This window comes from Labeo rohita, chromosome 18 (genome assembly GCF_022985175.1).
Source record: "Labeo rohita strain BAU-BD-2019 chromosome 18, IGBB_LRoh.1.0, whole genome shotgun sequence".
Lineage (NCBI taxonomy): Eukaryota > Metazoa > Chordata > Actinopteri > Cypriniformes > Cyprinidae > Labeo > Labeo rohita.
In genome coordinates, this window is record NC_066886.1 from 18687716 (window position 1) to 18706568 (window position 18853).

The 18853-nt window shown below is 36.9% G+C and overlaps 1 protein-coding gene across 4 annotated transcripts in view; it reads left to right on the top strand.

The window, feature by feature from the left end:
• b3gat1a (beta-1,3-glucuronyltransferase 1 (glucuronosyltransferase P) a) overlaps nt 1-9602 on the top strand; it is a 107739-nt gene extending 98137 nt beyond the window's left edge. For all 4 annotated transcript variants that reach the window (XM_051135785.1, XM_051135788.1, XM_051135786.1 and 1 more), the window contains 3 exons: nt 3035-3331; nt 9035-9138; nt 9311-9602. In XM_051135785.1, coding sequence (XP_050991742.1) covers nt 3035-3331; nt 9035-9121 — 384 coding nt within the window. In that variant the 3' untranslated portion in view covers nt 9122-9138; nt 9311-9602. The remainder of the gene's footprint in view (nt 1-3034; nt 3332-9034; nt 9139-9310) is intronic.
• Nucleotides 9603-18853: the final 9251 nt, after the last annotated feature.

Sequence of the window (18853 nt, forward strand, 5' to 3'; positions counted from 1 at the left end):
TTTTATGATGTGGACCACTTGCGCTGGGCTGCACACAAAGCATTTGGATGTAGGAGTGTAGGGAGTGTTTGAAGCAGGAAGATTAAAGCAGAATCTGTCTGTCTATCTCTCTCTCTCACTTGGTCTCTGTCTTTCACTGTCTCGCTTCCGATTTCTGCTAACCTTTTGTGACCTGCTCAGAATGAATCCTGCTGTTAAGAGTTGTTTGTTTGTATTTGTCGGAGTCACCGCACTGTCCAAAACATGGTCCTAAGATGTCTAATCAGACCTGTGTTGTCACTATAGAGTGAAAGTGTGAAAGCACACTATAAACATGTGAACTGACATGGACATGATGAAAGTTTTGAGGCCTTTTTGATTTTATTTTAGTTTAAATCACAAACCTGAAACTCACTACAGCAGCTTTCTTAAACAATTGTGCTTATGTCCCTGAATATAGTAGATTTTTTTTTTTTTTTATTATTATTTAAAGGGGTCATATGATTAATTTTTTTCTTTGTCTTTGGAGTGTTTCAAGCTGTTATATATAAGATCTGTAAAGTTGCAAAGATTAAAGTCTCAAACCAAAAGAGATATTGTTTATAAAAGTTAACACCACCCAAATGTGTACGCAAAGAAAGAAGGCGTAACTTTTATTCTCGCTGTAGAATTGTTGCATCCGCCATGTTGTGGAGACGCTGTGTGTTTCGTTGCGAAAGCGAAAGTACTTTGTTTGGCCTTACAAATGAGTACACAAGTAGAAGTCAGTGGTTAAGTTATATTTACAACAATGATCCAGAGCAGTACAATGCAAATATTCAAATGTGTCCAGCGCATTTTAGAGATGATTGTTTCCTGAACCTGAGAGAGTAGCCTACAATGCCAGCTGTGCACACTATAAAGTGGGGCAGTTCCAACTTTGCAAGGACAGTCTGGCACTTCTGACTTACAGCCTGTAAGTACATTTTCATATTTAAAGAATTTGCTAATGGCTATTTAAACGCAAGTTTTAAGCAGTGTAGAGTAGTGCTTGTTTGTCGTTTCTACGATCACAAATGCAGACATGATGTTGTTTACACAGCGCAGTGCAACACAACACAACACAACATGTAAAAAGACAGTATGAGTCAGTATAATCAGTAATTATGTCCTCACCGGATGCAACAACTGCTGCATTTTTAATGTTTTTTATTGTTTTTGTCTCGTCGCACCGGGACACGGCATCACAACATGGTAAGGGACGTAACATTTCAGCCACACGCTTGAGGTATTCGGCCAATCACAAGGCACTGGTTAGCTAGCTAATCAGAGCACACCTCGCTTTTCAGAATGATGAGCACTGTAAAGATCGATAATGAGAAAGGCAAGGAGCGACAATAGAGAGGAGCAACAATAATGTACAGTATGTGGAAAATGTATGCATTTATGTGTAAGTACATTGTATGTACATTATATGTAAGTATGTGTTTTTTGAACCTCAAACTGCATAAACACATTGCATTACACCAAATACACAAAATAATGTTCTGTTTAGCAACATCATATGACCCCTTTATGACTTTCTTGCATTCAGTGACAAAAGATAACTTTTCAGGTAACACATTTAAATCTACCTTTCAAAAGTTTGGGGTCAGAAGGATTTTTTTTAAAGCTGAGGTTGCATTTTCTGTGCTATTTGTGTCACCTAGCAGAATGACTATTTTATATGGGTCTTGACAGTACAGATCTAATATGTGTGGCAAAACTTAATCTTAGCTTACCTATCAAATAGGTAGCATCTCAGTTAAAAATCCAAACATTCCATTGAATTCCTCCTAGTTGTAAAGGCACTGCCACTGTTTACTCTTGATTTACTCCATTGTCTGCCTGTGCACATTTTGGCGAGTCTTTGAATTCTGGCTTGCAGTTCTGTAACCAAATCTGAATTTCTTTTCATATGTAATGCATCTGCTATAGTGAATGTGTACATTTCTTGGGGAGATAAACCCATGAATGGCATACTTGTAGTAATCACTGTACAATAAACTGGGTTAATAATATGTATTTTGACCCAAAAAAAAAATATCTTACAAAGCTCACCTTTAATGTTTGGAAAAAAGTCACTTGATGTGATGTTCACCAAGACTGCATTTTTATCAAAAAAAAAACTGTAAAATTATGAAATGATATTACTTTTTAAAAGCTAGTTTTTCATTAAAGGGATAGTTCACCCAAAAATGAAAATTCTGTAATTAGTTACTCACTCTCATGTTGTTCCAAACCTGTAAGACCTTCATTCATCTTCAGAAAACAAATTAAGATATTTTGGATGAAATCCGCTTTCTGACCTGCATAGACATCAATGCAACTACCGCATACAAGGATCATAAAGTTAATAGGCACATTGTTAAATTAGTCCATGTGACGTCAGTGGCTCAACCCTAATTTTTATGAAGCTACAAGAATATTTTTTGTGCACTTTATTCAACAATTTCTTCTTTTTCACGACAGTATCACACATGAATTCTGACACAGAACCCGGATGCGCTGTGCCTTGTTTGCAAACAGAGGAAAACACATGCTATAAATAAAACAGTTTTGTAAACATGTCTGAAGATTCTGACAGAAAAGATGACTTGCAATTTTTTGCCCAGCCTTACTTGTTCAGAATGCCGGCCTTTGAGTCAGCAGCAGCATCAAACGACTGATCAAGAGGAGAAAAAAATGTATTTATTGTCGTTATATTAGTTTTCTGTTTAGATGTCACATGGACTTTTTTAACAATGTCCTTACTACCTTTCTGGGTCTTGAACATGGTAGTTGCATTGCTGTCTATGCAGGGTCAGAAAGCTCTCGCATATCAATCAAAATATCTTAATTTGTGTTCCAAAGATGAACGAAGGTCTTACAGGTTTGGAATGACATGAGGGTGAGTAATTAATGGCAGAATTGTCATTTCTGGGTGAACTAGCCCTTTAAGTGTTTAATATAAGAAAAATTCTCAGGAGGATTTTATACCTTAAATCACGTAGAAACAAAAAATACTACAAAAATACTCTCTTCTCTCTTTCTGCAGATGCGATCAACTCGTAAAGTATCAGTGTGGCCTGTAGCGTTTGTTGGAGGTTTACGATACGAGTCTCCGAAGGTCAATGCAGCAGGAAAAGTATACGGGTGGAAAACAGTATTCGACCCTCACCGACCCTTTGCTATCGACATGGCAGGGTTTGCCATCAACCTGAGGCTCATTCTGTTTAAGCCTCAGGCCTACTTCAAGTTACGAGGGGTGAAGGGAGGCTACCAGGAAAGCAGCCTGCTCAGAGAACTGGTCACTCTCAATGACCTGGAACCCAAAGCGGCCAACTGCACTAAGGTGAGGAAACATTGTTTTGTTCAATGCTATTATTTACTCATCCTTATGTCAAACCATTTGCAGTTTTTCCAGAGAGACACAAATATAAATTATTTTCACACAATTGATCTCATCTGCTAAGTGTGTGTATGCACAATGTTTAATTTATTCAGATTTGACAGAAAACACACTTACACAAAAATCATATGCTCCTTGAGACCTTGTAATCAAGTTAAAGTCACCATGAAATCAAAACTGACAGGCTAGCACTTGTCTTCGTAAAGAAAGGCTATAAACGAAAGGTTTTGCAGAAAGCCCTTATAGAGATTTGGGCATATTTTATGCAAATGCCTAACCTCAAGCATGCAGTCACTCATTTAGAATACTCCAAATTCATTAACATTAATTACAATGAGGTTAAGAACAAATTCACGTGTTGTAAAGTAGGTGGAAATTTTTCATGAGAAGTTCTCATGAAATAATCCACACAACTGTTAGTGAATGAGACCCAGTGTTTTTCCAAACATCTTCAGTATTTGAAACAATGCGGGGCTAGGTAAATAATGAGCTTTTATGTATGGGTGAACTACTCATTTAAAGGATTAGTTCACTTCCAGAATAAAAAACACCTGATAATTTACTCAATCCCATGTCATCAAAGATGTTTATGTCTTTCTTTCTTCAGTTGAAAAAAAATTAAGGTTTTTGAGGAAAACATTCCAGAATTTTTCTCCATATAGTGGACTTTAACAGGTTGAAGGTCCAAATTGCAGTTTCAGTGCAGCTTCAAAGGGCTCTACACAATCCCAGCCCAGGAATAAAGGTCTTACGTAGCAAAATGATCAATCATTTTCTAAAGAAAATTAAAAATGTATGTAGTTTTAACCACAAATGCTCTTCTTGCGTGCATCCACATAATCACGTTGGAAAGGTCACGCATGGTTTGTGTTGTGGTCTGTGTACCAGGTAGAGTAGGGCAAAAAAATCCTCATTTTCTCCTCCAACTTTAAAATCGCCCAACATTGTTGTTTTACCTTTTTTTGTAAAGAGCGTTTGACTTTTTATGAGCGTTCGGTTTGTAGACACTGGGTTGGTACTTTCAGGTGACCTTTCCCACTTGATTACATAATGCATTGAAGTCGAGCATTTGTGGTTAAAAAGTATATTTTTTTTTTTTTTTTTTTTTTTTTAGAAAATGACTGATTGTTACGCTAGATAAGACCTTTATTCCTCAGCTGGGATCATGTAGAGCCCTTTGAAACTGCTGTTTGGATCGTCAAACTGTTGGGTCCCATTTAAGTCCACTATATGGGGAAAAATCAAGGAGTGTTTTCTTCAAAAACCTTAATTTCTTTTCGACTGAAGAAAGAAAGACATGAACATCTTGGATGGCATGGGGGTGAGTAAATTATCAGGATTTTTTTTTACTAACTAATGCTGTAATGCATGAATGCAAGTCTTTCTACACCTAAAAAACACCCCAGGACAACTGTTAAAATGAAAGAAAAAAAACCCTACTATTCTCTCACGAATGTATCACAGTGTCTCACTTTCTCTGTACTAGCTCATATTTTCAGAGCAATTCTGGAACAATTTGTTGCGGCACTTCTCATGTTACTGACTCGCCAGGATGAATCACTTCTGTTGTAGCATTCATCATTTGTCGCTTTGAAAAAAAAAAAGCCTTATATATGTAAATGCATGATATAATGGCACAAAAGTCTGTATGTGCATATAGAAAAAAAACAGGAGCTGGCTAATTGATGTTTTAATAGGTGATTTGTGAAGGTACTTACTAATTGATGCTTTAATTGATGTTACTGAGCTCAGGGATGCCTTATTTAAGACAAGACTTAACCAGGATTTAACCATTTAGAGACAAATGAGAACCAATTCCTGGACTCGCTGTCTGTTTACCCCCAAAGAATAGAGCAGGTGCATAAACACACCTGCATACACATCTCATCTTGTTTCTGGAAAAGATGGGATTCCATGAACTGCATTCTGCCAGAGCAACTGAACAGACGCACCATTATTTCAGGTGGGACTGTTAAACTAAGTGGAAGTGGGGCCTCCAGACCCATTTCATCACTGTTAGAAATTATTCAGGAGGCAATAAGCAGAATGGTTTCTGAAAGACAGCAACAAGGGAGATGGAAGAGAAAAGATGAGTCAGACAGTGTTTCTGTCTCTGGACATTAACAACAATTTCCAGGAAGTGCAATGAGGCAGGTAATAATTTTTGTACCGATTACTTTATCTTGATGGCATAAATAGGTAGAGTAAAACAGAACACACACTGTCTCTTTACCTCACTGCCATACCAAGAGACACATTTAGACAAACACACACGCAATAGCTAAAGCGTATATTTCAGCACTTCAGATCTGTACCCAGAGAGATGTTTGGATGGAGATGTTCTACACTCCATGAGGATCACCATGCTAAATTTGGAGATGTACTGTGGATGGTACACTGTTGCTGAGGAGAAACTTTATATCTGTTAGTGCTTTTGAGCACTACCGTGTAGGAGGCGGCTAACAGCAGATGATAGGACAGAGTGTGAGTTTACAGACTGTGCAAAAACTATTCTAAAACTTAAACTTTAACAGTTGAGTCAATGACAAAGAAAAGTGTTCAAGAACAAAAGTACAAAAACAAGCACAGGGAACAGGAAACTAAGCAACATAAATGTGGAAACACAAAACCAAGGCACAAAAACAGGCATACTTTATGGGATAGTTCACCCAAAAATGAAAATGACCCCATGATTTACTCACCCTTAAGCCATCCTAGGTGTATATGACCTTTTTTTTTTTTTAATACAATTGGAATTATATTAAAAAATGTCTTGGCAGTGAAATGGGGTCAATATTTTGAAACCCAAAAAACTTCATCCATCCATCATTCTCTGGTTAGAAGTGACGGACGTGGAAGTGTAGAAGAGAGAACAAAACAAAACACTGGTCACGAATTAAAAGTGCAAAAAGAGGTTTTGTAAAGACAGATGTTGGAGGATTTCAAGTTAAGAGGATTATTAGAATTATTAGAGGATAATTAAATTAGATTAAGTAATTGGCACATCATTTTTAAAGATAAAGTCATTATTGTGTTAAATTAGGAAAGAACAGAACAGACATTGCAAAAACAGTAGCTTTAGAAAGAATATGTTGATTCAACATACAAAAAAATAATGTAATATGAAATTATTTTTAAAAAGAAAGGATACCAGTAGGTGGCTCCAAACCGTTATCTTCTTGAGTGAGTCATTCGTTCAAACAGTTCCTTCAAACGACTGATTTCATTCAGTAATGAAGCGAATGATTTACTCGATTTATTCAAAATCGTGGATTCATTCAGTAATGAATCACTGCTGTGTCAGTCAGAAATGCACAACAATTCCACTAGGGTTTTATAGGTAATATTTTGTTGGAGAAATTGGCCAAAAAAACAAACAATATTAACAATATGAATGGGGGTACGACAGTTAATGGAAGCTAGAAATTACAGTTCATAAACCTGTCAATATGAATATTTTTGTACACCTACTCATCGATTCACTTCAGAAGGCCTTTATTAACCCCCGGAGCCATGTGGAGTATTTTTTATGATGGATGGACACAGTTTTTTGGCCTTTGAAATTTCAAGCCTCATTCACTATCATTATAAAGCTTGGAAGAGCAAGGACTTTTTTTTTTTTTTTTTTTTTTTTTTTAAGTTATATTTTTGGGTTTTTGTGCCTTTAATGGAAAGGACAGTTGTGAGATGACAGGAAAGTACTGGGCAGAGAGAGGGGAGCGGTACCGGCAAAGAACCACGAGATGGGAATCAAACTCGGGTCGCCGACAAGCAAGAACATTTTTTAATGTAACTCTGAGAAAGTCATATACACCTAGTATGGCTTGAAGGTGAGTAAATCATAGGGTAATTTTCATTTTTTGCTGAACTATCGCTTTAACAGTGTTCATGTTGGTTTCATATGGTTTAAATTTAATATGGTTTTAAATTATATGTATACTCACTGGCCACTTTATTAGGTACACCTTGCTAGTATTGGGTTAGACTCCCCTTTGCCGTTAGAACTGCCTTAATTCTTTGTGACATAGATTTAATGAGTTGCTGGAAACGTTCCTCAGAGATCTTGGTCCATATTGGCATGATAGCAACACTCGCTGTAGATTTGTTGGTTGCACATCCAAGATATAAATTTTCCATTCCACCATACCTCAAATGTGCTCTACCTGATTGAGATCTGGTAATTGCAGAGGCCATCTGTGTATAGAAAACTGACTCTTCGTAGGGAGGTTGACTGACAGGCAATCAGACCAATCATAATGCCGAATATGCCATTTTGACAAACAAACCAGACAGCAGAGAAGATCAAAGTCAGTGGAGTTGAACTTGAAAAATGGTGTGAATTTACATCTTTCCACGGATTAAACAAAATACCTTCTAATGTTCATTCATGTTTATTTCACACTTTAACTAGTAAACAGGAAGAGATGATTGGTTCACGTGCCACATGAACTGAGGCACTACAGCAATCTGTCATGACCAGTGACAGGAATAACCACGTTATAAATAAACAGCGTTACCAACGCTATTATGAGTAATCAAACGAATTGCTGTTTCCCCAGTTACAATACCGTTACTGTTACTGACAATAAAATGCGAAGTTGCTATAATTTTGTGTTGCGTTTTTCTGAGATAAATTTTGTCTTATTCCTCTTAGCGCATCTTCTTCCAGAAACAAAAAGTAGCTGAGATCAACTTGATGAAGGTTCAAGTTTGTTTACAGAGGTAGTGTGGGTGTTTACCTACATGCCCACGCATCTCACGTGGATGTTTAAAATTTGAATAATGGAGCCGCTCGTGGACTTGATTCCGCTCGGGAGACTGCCTGGAAACACCATTTCCAGTGACACCAAACCCCCTCATGGAAGAAAAAACCCTTGTGTTTTGTGAAATATGTAAAGTTCCCAGCATAGGCTTTTTAAAATACATACAAGAGTTTTACACACTGGTCTGTTATTGTGGGGACATTTCCACTCCCCTAAACATGCCACATCAATTAACAAAACATGATTGGTTGCTTTACTTGTCAGTCATATGGCCTCTTGGGCAGTCCTTGGCCATTCAAAGAAGCTAAGGTTCCCAGACCTTCTACCCTCAGTCTGAAAGTCTGGCTACGCAAGATTTGGTACACTCTGGTCATAAAGGGATGGACATGGTCAGCAACAATATTTAGATATACTGTGGCATTTAAACAATGCTCAATTGGTACTAAGAGGTTCAAAGTGTGCTAAGAAAATTCCCCCACACCATTATACCAGCAGCTTGAACTGTTGATACAAGGAAGAATGGATCCATGCTTTTATATTGTTTACACCAAATTCTGACCCTACCATCCAAATGCTGCAGCAGAAATTGAGGCTCATCAGACCAGGCAACCTTTTTATCCAATTTTGGTGAGCCTGTACAAATTGTAGCCTCAGTTTCCTGTTCTCAGCTGGCAGGAATGACACCCGGTATGGCCATCTGCTGCTGTAGCCCATCTGTACACTGTGTTTTAATGCAGAAATGAAAAAATGCTCATCGTAGAAGGTGTATATATTGCAATTTCAATGTATTTTGAATGGTGTGATTGACCTAGCTAAGAGAAACAGTTCAACAGTTCCTCTCTCCACTCCATAAACCATATTGTTTGGGTTTTTTTAATTACAGATTCTTGTGTGGCACACACGGACGGAAAAACCTGTCCTGGTGAACGAAGGCAAGAAAGGCTTCACAGACCCAAACGTGGAAATCTGACATCTGCTTCAGTGTTGGTAATGAAAAAGCAATCTGTTCAGACTTAATCATCTCGGGTGTCACTAAGCAAATACGGGGTCATTGAAGGACATGAAGCATGTGTTTAAAATGCATCTGGCCCTGCTAAGTGGCAGAAGTGTGGCTCTGTACAGATGTACCACTGAACGTTCCTCTTACTTTGTGTTGCAGGGATGCTTCCAGCAGGACCCATAAGGGGATGGCAGGGAGATATTACCTACTACCACATTTTTGAACAGTTTGGATGCTTTTTCCTGTAAACCACAACTAAACAAGCTCAACAATATGGACCTATTATTCTAAAGCACAGATTAGTCTTTTTTAAGGCAATATCATCAGTATTTTGCAAGAACAAAACCAGAGGGCACTAGACAGAAAGAAAACTGAGATGAGGGAACATCTGAGAACTGATAAAACTGCTCACTTCCACGATTTTATAAACTCTGCGTTACGAAGAGACATTGGTTACAACAGTCTCAAAGGCTGACCGAGAGCGAACGGTCGTCCATTTATGAACGCCAATGTTCTTTCGAGTCTAACGGACTGATACTTAAACATAAAGAAGGGAATGTCTTCTTTTTTTACATAATGTGTATTTTAAGTTTGTTTTTGTCGTTTACATTACTGTCTTGCTAGCACAGCACTACTGATATTTTGCCTCAGTTTGCATTCAGCGTCACTCTGCGGTATTAAACCAGTTCTATCATATTCCAGGGCTAGCAGCTATACTGGATTTAGCGATTACAAAGTTGTAACACGGTTTTCATGCCGAAGACCTAAATGATATGAATAGCACTTGAATTTGTTCCTTTGTGTCCATTGTTCCTGTTAGGACATGCGTTGTAAATATAACTTAAAGATGAACAATCAGAGACTTTAAAATAAAGTGATCTAGCATTCAACAGAACAAGCAATGTAACTACTGTATTTGTACTTCAGATTAAAGTAAGAATCCATAGTTTACTATTACAGCATCCTTAAACCTTCACACACGTTCACAGTGGTTATACCAAAGGAGATGGAGCTGATGGGTAGCATTCACAGTGTTAGTATTCAGTATTAATTGGGCTAGCCTCCGAGAGCAGCACAGAGCTCGCCTCAGTAAATATTCAGATGTATTTATATGTCAAACCGTAGCTTTGGGCTTTGCAGAGGGGATCTGTCATGAAGACATGTTGCTGTACTAATGAAGCTAATACTGAGACACCTGGGAATCTAGAGCGAACAAAATATCTGCTCGCATTAGGCAAAGCTATTTTCTTATATCAAAAACTGAGCGCATGTGAATATTCAAGGCACATCACTGAAATTGCATGGGCAAAAAATCTTAACCTGCATTAATATTAAGATAAATCTGGCCTGATTAGCATTAGACTCAATTTGTGTATCTCTTTAAGCCGCCTTTTCACTGTTTACGTCAGATTATATTCCCCCAAAATCAGTCACAGTGGTCCGATTCCTTGTGGATTCCAGTGTCGTAAAAATTAGGGTCTCCGTTAAGACCTAAAGTGTTAGCATTGGCTCACAAAACATTCAATGAGTACTCTCTTTAGTACCATATTACAGTTACTACAAGCAGTCATCGCTAAATGGCATCAGCTGCATTTTGTATGAAACAAGAAATAATCCATGTTACCAGGATGATATAATTAAATAATTGCAGACATAATATTGATTTGAGTTTTAATATTTTATTAGCTAACCAAACGTAAGCTTATAGCACCGATTTCAGTTACCCGGATAAGCCTGTCTTAACAGCTTCTATCGGTCATTATTGAGGAGTAACATACCTCGGAATGTCACAACTGACCAATCAGAATAAAGTATTTCATAGAGCCATGTAATAAAATTACACTGCCCTCCAAAAGTTTGGAAATGCCCTAGAAAAGTGGGGTTTTGGACAATATTGGCATGAATCCTTTTTAATTTGTGATCATTCTGCACTAAGGGACAACACAAATTACGAAAACATATTTTATTACATAAACAGTTTATACAAAAAACATAAATTTTCGATTCATCAAAATATCCACCATTAGCAGCTATTACAGCTCTACATAATCTGGGCCTAAATTTATTGTATTCTAAACTTAATTGGCAATCAATTGTTGAAGCTATTAAGGTGTGTTGACCCAAAAATCTTTTTAAAACCTGGGCCAAGTTTAAACCAGTAACCAGGCATCACAGCTGGCAAAGGGGCATGTCTGACTTTGACATGTATATATTGCCATTATTATGTAATCAAAATGAAAATTATTATTGCTGGTCTTCAATGATAATGTCAAGTTACTTTAATGTATTTGCACCAAAAAATGATAAGGATTTATGCTGATACCGTCCAAAACCACACTTTGCCAGGTAGTTGTCTGTTGTAGTTATATGCTAGCATAGACAACAGATTCATTTTTTCATTTCATTAAAGGGAACCATGGGTATGAAGACTTGTATGGCTTAATACAACGAAATGATGCCTCTTACTGAAATATGTAGAAGAAAACCTGTGAAAGATTTTAGTTATTTAAAAAATCCATATTGTTGTATACAAATTTTGGACTATGGGGGGCACCATTATTTCAATGATGTGAAATGGTTGCATTTGAAAAATCTATGGTATGGCATTCAGTTTAAGTCTATGCTTATATCCATCTCTACATGTAAACCTTTTGAGTAGCCGTGGCATTGTTTTAGTATTTTATTTTCCAAGTTGTGTATTCCGAGTTGTGTTGTGGTAAAAATAGCAACAGGTAGCGCCAGTAGCTCACCGAGTGCAACCATTTCACTTCATCGAAATAATGGGGTCCTCCATAGACTAAAATATGTATAAAACGCTGTGAATTTTTTAAATAATTTAAATCTTTCATGGGTTTTCTAAGCCATACAAGTCTTTTTGCCTGGGGTTCTATTTAAAGTCAAATTTTCAACCAGCTTTGTGTTATTACAATGTCAGTAGTATTTGTATGGTTAATAGCCAAATGCAAACATTTCCCAACAAACAAATGGGGATATCTGGGTGTAGGTAAAAATGGAGAAAGACCACAAATCATGTTTATTTGCATATACTGTAAACATTGTAAAAAATATAAAGCTGGTTGAAAATCGTTGTCCTATAACTGATAGGTGCTATTATCTACTGAGGACACAGGATTTTTAGGATCCAATTTGAGCCTCACATTGAATTTTTTTTTTTTTTTAAATAGTGCAACAAAACTAAACTATCAATCATTTAGAAAACTTCATCTTAAATACCTGCTGCCAGAATGGACATTATGAATACATAAACATAATTATATATTCTGTTTCTTTTCTTTAGAATTAGTATTTTTTCTGCATGTTTTCAACTATTCATTATCCACAGCGTGATCAATAACTTTAGGGTAAATGCTTGTGCTGTGATGCTCCTATACTGGAGACATAAACAGGAACATGTAGCTTCACAAACAAATGCGTAGTTTATTATAACTGCCACTAGTGGGACAAATGCGTAGACGATGAAAAGGCAGCTTTGAGCCCAAAGTATACTTTTGGTTTTTATGCCTATATGCTATAAGTCTATGTCTACATTAATCTGGATATATTTAAAAATGGTGTTTTTGTTTAAAATTCCCAAACGATTTTGCAAATCTTCCTCATCCACACTGAAATGTCAGAAAATGTTAAATTAGTCTTACTGCGCATGTGCAAAACCTCATCAAAAGCTCACTGAGATGATATACAGACGAAACAGACATAAATTGTCATGCAATTCTTCTGACAGTATAATTTACGAAAATATGAAGAACTGCCCACTAATAGTTGACTAAATGTTAGTCAACGAGAAGAGGCTCGGTCGACCAAAATGTTATTAGTCGCTTACTCACAGAAAAAAAAAATTCCACAGGAAGTGGCAAAGTCCTTGACAGACAGATCGTTAATGGCTGGTAATATAGTACATCAGGCAGGACATCCAAATGCTCACCTATCATTCATTGCTGTTAAATATGGCTTTTCATCTAAAAGATGTATTTAGTAACAACTTTACATGGCCACTCAGTTTAATGTTAACCTAGAAAATTCAAGTGTCTGTATGGAGTGTTGAAGCTGAATAGTCATTGCATGACAGATGGAGGCACTGGTGCACTCACTTGCAGTTAAAATACTTTTTTTGTCATACAGATGAAAGTAATACGTCTTTTAAAAACTCTGTTTATTTGTGTGCACTAATAATAACAACAAAACGTGCGTTTGTAAAATAAAGAAACCAAACAGGATACACTTTCTGCCATCTACACTGTAAAAAATAAAAAACAGTTTGTTGAGTCAGCTTAAAATAATTTGTTACCCTGCTGCCTTAAAATTTTAAGTTCAGTCAACTAAAATAAGTTTAGTCAACTTGAAATGTTAAGTTGTACTAAGTAACAACTTAGATATTTGTGTTTGCTAAACTTAACAGATGGGTAAGTAACCCAGCTGCCTTTAAATTTTAAGTTGATTCAAATCGAATATCTAAGTTGTCACTTAATATAATTTAACATTTCAAGTTGAATAAACTTTTTTTGAGTTGACTGAACTTAAAATTTTAAAGCAGCCAGGTTACAAATTATTTTAAGTTGACTCAACAAATTGTTTTTTACAGTGTATGTCTCTGTGAACTTGAGCGCAAAATTTCAAAACTGTGCATACTTGCCTTACAGACATGAAAAAAATATATATAAAGAGTGAAATGTATACTTTTAAATTAACTAATTATGGTTCATTAGCCAAAACGGAGAGGAAAATATGCGTTTTCAAACAAAAACATATTAGACCCCGTACCACACAAACAGAGGTATTTTCAAAACTGCATAGAAAAAGTACGGCCATTCGTACACGCAAATGTAGTATTAGGTCACAGAAACCAAACCTTTTTAAAATTTCATGCCAGGGTGAAGATTTTCAGGCTTTTGATTGGTCAACATAACATTATATCGGTTATATCGCCACCTGTTGGTTTGGCATGCTCTTGACAGCGCTTCATAGTGTGTTTTTGCGTTTTCATGTACAGAAGATTTATTTTTTTTAACGAAGGAGGAAAAACTCTGTTACCTGTGTACTTGTGGACTAAGCCTTAGTCTGGACAAGGCCTACGATACTGAAACTGAAGTATACTTTGGGATTAAGCCCAGAGATGCATCAACAATGGACAAGCGCTTATATGAGGAAATCAATAAGACACTTGCTACTCTCATTTAAACAAGTACAAAGACATATTTATCAGACATAACAAGGATATGAAACATTCTAGTTTGCATGTTTGGAGTATACTTTGAAAGTATACTTCGGATTTAGACTGACTTAAAAGAAGCAACATAGTATTGCAGCCCTCTGCAGCACCTATAAATCAACATACTGTAAACACTTGTATCATTAAAAATGCATATACTTAACCCTGAGCACAAAAAGTAAAAAAAGAACGAAAGTGAACAAGCAAGCAAGCCCTCCAGCTGTTTCATGTTTCATGTGGAAAATACATTTACGGGTAGATGCTAGGTTACTTGTAGTTATACATAGCAGTATTTAAAAAAAAAAAAAAAAAAAAAAAAAAACATGGTCAAGCACAAATAGTTCATACGTCTGAGCTTAGAACAGTATTTGAAGATCAGACGGTTTCTTCTGACAGTTCATTCGGGTGTCACTGAAAGATTTGAAAGGGTTAGTAATTCTCGAACTGTCACTTTAACAACCCATAATTAGCTCATCAATCAGTTGTGAGGCTTAGGGTGGATAGCACATGTTTAATGGGATAAAACTTTTCAAAACTTTGAGGACACAACCTCCTCCTTCTGGGATGTGATGGATTATAGCTGCAGGACGTAAAAGAGTTTCAGTAAAAGCGACTCCTCATTTCTTTGTAATTTCTGAAGTTTGTGCGAATCAAAGACTTCAGCGAGCACACACATATTAACACACAGCTCTGCGCTCTTATCTACGGCTAGCAAAGTACCACATCCCTACTGAGTTTCAAAAGCCTCTTGAGCTCACGGAGGCCTTCAGAGCGGCCAGACAATACACATGCAGACTAATGAAGGACAGGGGACCGTCATTAAACTGAAAGACTGAATTTTTTATTTTTTTATTTTTTTGCTCAATGTCTTCTTTTATTGTGCAATTAGCAAGCTCAGTCCATTAAAAGACCTTAGAAAAATCGAGGACATTATTCTAGCCTTTCGACTGTCTGAAATGCAACCAGCTTTCTGCACTTGCGGTAGCTTTTATTTGATTCCCATCTGTGTTTGCAGCATTTCATTAGTTTGTGGTTCACAGGGGTCAACTTCTCTGCTAGGTTTGTTTCTTTTCATGCTCTGAAAAACCACATCCATCCTTTCTTTGCTCATTCACCTCCAGAGCACACGAGTGCATGTATACTAACACTGCAAGACAATTACCATGGCACCTGGTAGATGCTTAAACGGCGAAACTGTTTGCTTTAGAACCAGAACACGAGGCAAAGCGAACCGTAAGGATGACATATGAACGTGAATTCATTCGTCTAAAAATTTTCTTTTTCACAGCTGCATCTGTTTTGTGTCAGATGCTGCTATAAGCTCCCCACTTAATGTATTGTTGAAGAAAAACAACTGTTGTATGAGGTTTCTGTATTTATTCTATATTGATATATTTATGTATTTATTTACCTTACAGAGTCTTTTCTTACAAAGCTGAACTTCTGCTCAAATATAAAACGCCTACGTCTGTTTCTTTCTTATTTCATGAAACACTGGCTGGGCTCACAAACAGCACAGGCCCGTTGTCCTTTTCTCACATTGCTACTGAACTGGGACTTGATTGATGGACTAACAAAACAGGCGGCTCGTTAAAAAGCCGTTGGTGAAACCGACGTAGGTTATGACCTGTGGCGCAAGCCTCCAGTAATCAAGGACATCTCTCCTGATTTCGAATCTGATTCCACATTAGCATAACCGTTGTATAACCATCCAAAATCATGCCAGACTGTTTGGTCATCTATTTTTGTAAAAGTGATCGAATTTATCCATATTGCCCACTAAGTGCTTTTGCTGAAATTAGTATGTTTGCCCAAAAACACCCACCTTCATCTTCTCTCTTACTTGCAAGACGAAACATTTCTGCATGTTGCTCTTGTAAATGTTCTTCTTTTTGTTCCACAGATCATCTCAGAAAGAAAGAGAATAAAAATGTCAGAAAATAATAAATGTGTTAGGAAAAAAGAATGTGTTTGTGTTATTGGATGTGTATTTCATTATATTTTGCTTTACAAGTGCATGTCATACGCATATCTTTCCACTTAAAGCAAGACATATACAAGCAAACCCATTGTTTTCATGCTCTGGCCAATATTGAGAATTGTTGGGCTATTTTGCTTTCAGATTAGTGAAAAGAAAACATCAAAAATACATATTTAAGTGTTTGTTTTATTACACTTTATCTATTTGCACATGTACGTTTTTAATGCTTTTCTCAAAGTGTTTTTTTTTTTCCTGCACTAAGCCAGAAATCGCTACTTCAGTAGCAATCACATACACCGAACGTTTGTTTAATTAGATTTAGAAAGAAAGGTGGCTTTAGGAAAATAGCGAACAGTGAGCAATATGCATTTAATGTCCCAAACGTCATGCTGCCAACTGGTGGCGCTATGACTATAACTGGATATTGGCATGTAGATATCTTTAGGCCAGCATTTTTATCAAACATATGAAGTTTGGTGCAGATTGAACGTGGTATGTTCCAGTTAGTTCAAAGCGTGATGTATCCTGTTGCCAACAGGTGGCGCTATGATTATAAATGAATATTGGCCTTTGGATGTACTCAGGCCAGGGCTCTTACCAAATGTGAAATCTGAGGCAGATCGGACATTGCATGTTTAAGTTAGTGTAAAACAAGGCATTTCCTGTTGCCAGCAGGTGGCGCTATGATTATAACAGAATATTGGCCTTTAGATGTGTTCAGACCAAGTTTGGAGTAGATCAGACATTGCATGGTGTTACAGCACCTTCTATTCCCATGGCGAACTTTATCAGGCCACCACGGACACGCCCTTTAATGAAAACTCAAGATCTTTGCAATTTAACATTTAACAGTCTCTAACTCAAACTCTCTAGCGCCACCAATAGGCCAAATTTGCACTCATATTTCTGATCATAACTACTGAACTGTGAAATTTAGAAGTTTGTCAGGCCACGACAGACACACCCTTTAGCAAAAACTCAAGATCTTTGCAATTTGACATTGCAAAGACCTTTAGATTAGACTGAGCAAATATAATGTCGAAGATGCCTGTTTTATCCGTTGGTTTTCTTCTTCTTCCATTCTGGGAGTCTATGGCAGCCTATAGAACCGCTTACAGGAAAGTTATAAAATTTGGCACACAGGTAGAGGTCAGTCTTGATATTAACCATATCAAGTTTGGAGTCTCTAACTCAAACTCTCTAGCGCTACCAATAGGCCAAATTTGCACTCATATTTCTGATCATAACTACTGAACTGTGAAGTTTAGAAGTTTGTCAGGCCAGGACAGACACACCCTTTAGCAAAAACTCAAGATCTCTGCAATTTAACATTGCAAAGACCTTTAGATTAGACTGAGCAAATATAATGTCGAAGATGCTTAGGCACCTATTTTATCCGTTGGTTTTCTTCTTCTTCCATTCTGGGAGTCTATGGTAGCCCATAGAACCGCTTGCAGGAAAGTTATCAAATTTGGCACACAGGTAGAGGTCAGTCTCGATATTAACCATATCAAGTTTGGAGTCTCTAACTCAAACTCTCAAGCGCCACCAATAGGCCAACTTTGCACTCATACTTCTGATCATAACTATTGAACTGTGAGGTTTAGAAGCTAAACTACTGAGGACACATCAGTAGTTTCGGCACAGCACCACCTACTGGTCAAAAGATTTACATTTTTGTTTATATTTTCTGAACAGTTTAACCAAAAATCATAAGAATGAGCTTGTTAGATTCAGAGTAGCATACCGAATCAAACAATACCAAATTTTCCCAACAGAGACAGAGCAACACACATCATAATCTGAAAACCAGGGGAGATCCAACCCTCTCCATTGACTTTGTATTGTGGGAAGCTGCCCTCTTGTCATTTCTTAACCAAGCTAAAAAACCCAGAACTATTTTTTATAAGTTGTAGACCCAAAAAAACGAGCATTTAAGAACATGAAAGTAGGGTGAAATATGTCATATTACTCTGAGAACTATGCTACTAGGGAAACATAAAAAAGGAAACATTCAAATACAACCAGCAAATTTGGAGTTCATAAAGCGCGCTAACAAATTTGACGAAGTTTGTGCAAAAAAGGACAGGAGACTATATCTCCGCAAAGCTTTTGTGGATTCTGATCAAACTTTGTATGTGTTATAACAAGCATGCCCTGAGAGCACATAAGTAGTTTTGGCACAGCACAACCTACTGGTCAAAAGATAGAAAATATTGACATATCTGCTCATAAGCTTGATAAGATTGATTCAGAGTAGCATACCGAATCAAACGATACCAAATTTTCCAGTGTCAGCCATTTTGAGCATGGACCATTTTGATTTTGGAGTAAAATGCTGTATTTCTCAAACGCTTTAACATACTGTTATGAATCTTATGGATCTTACAGAATCGTTTGCAAGAAAAATATAAAATTTGGCACACAGATAGAGGACAGTCTCATCATTAACCACAGCAAATTTGGACTCTCTAACTCAAACTCTCTAGCGCCA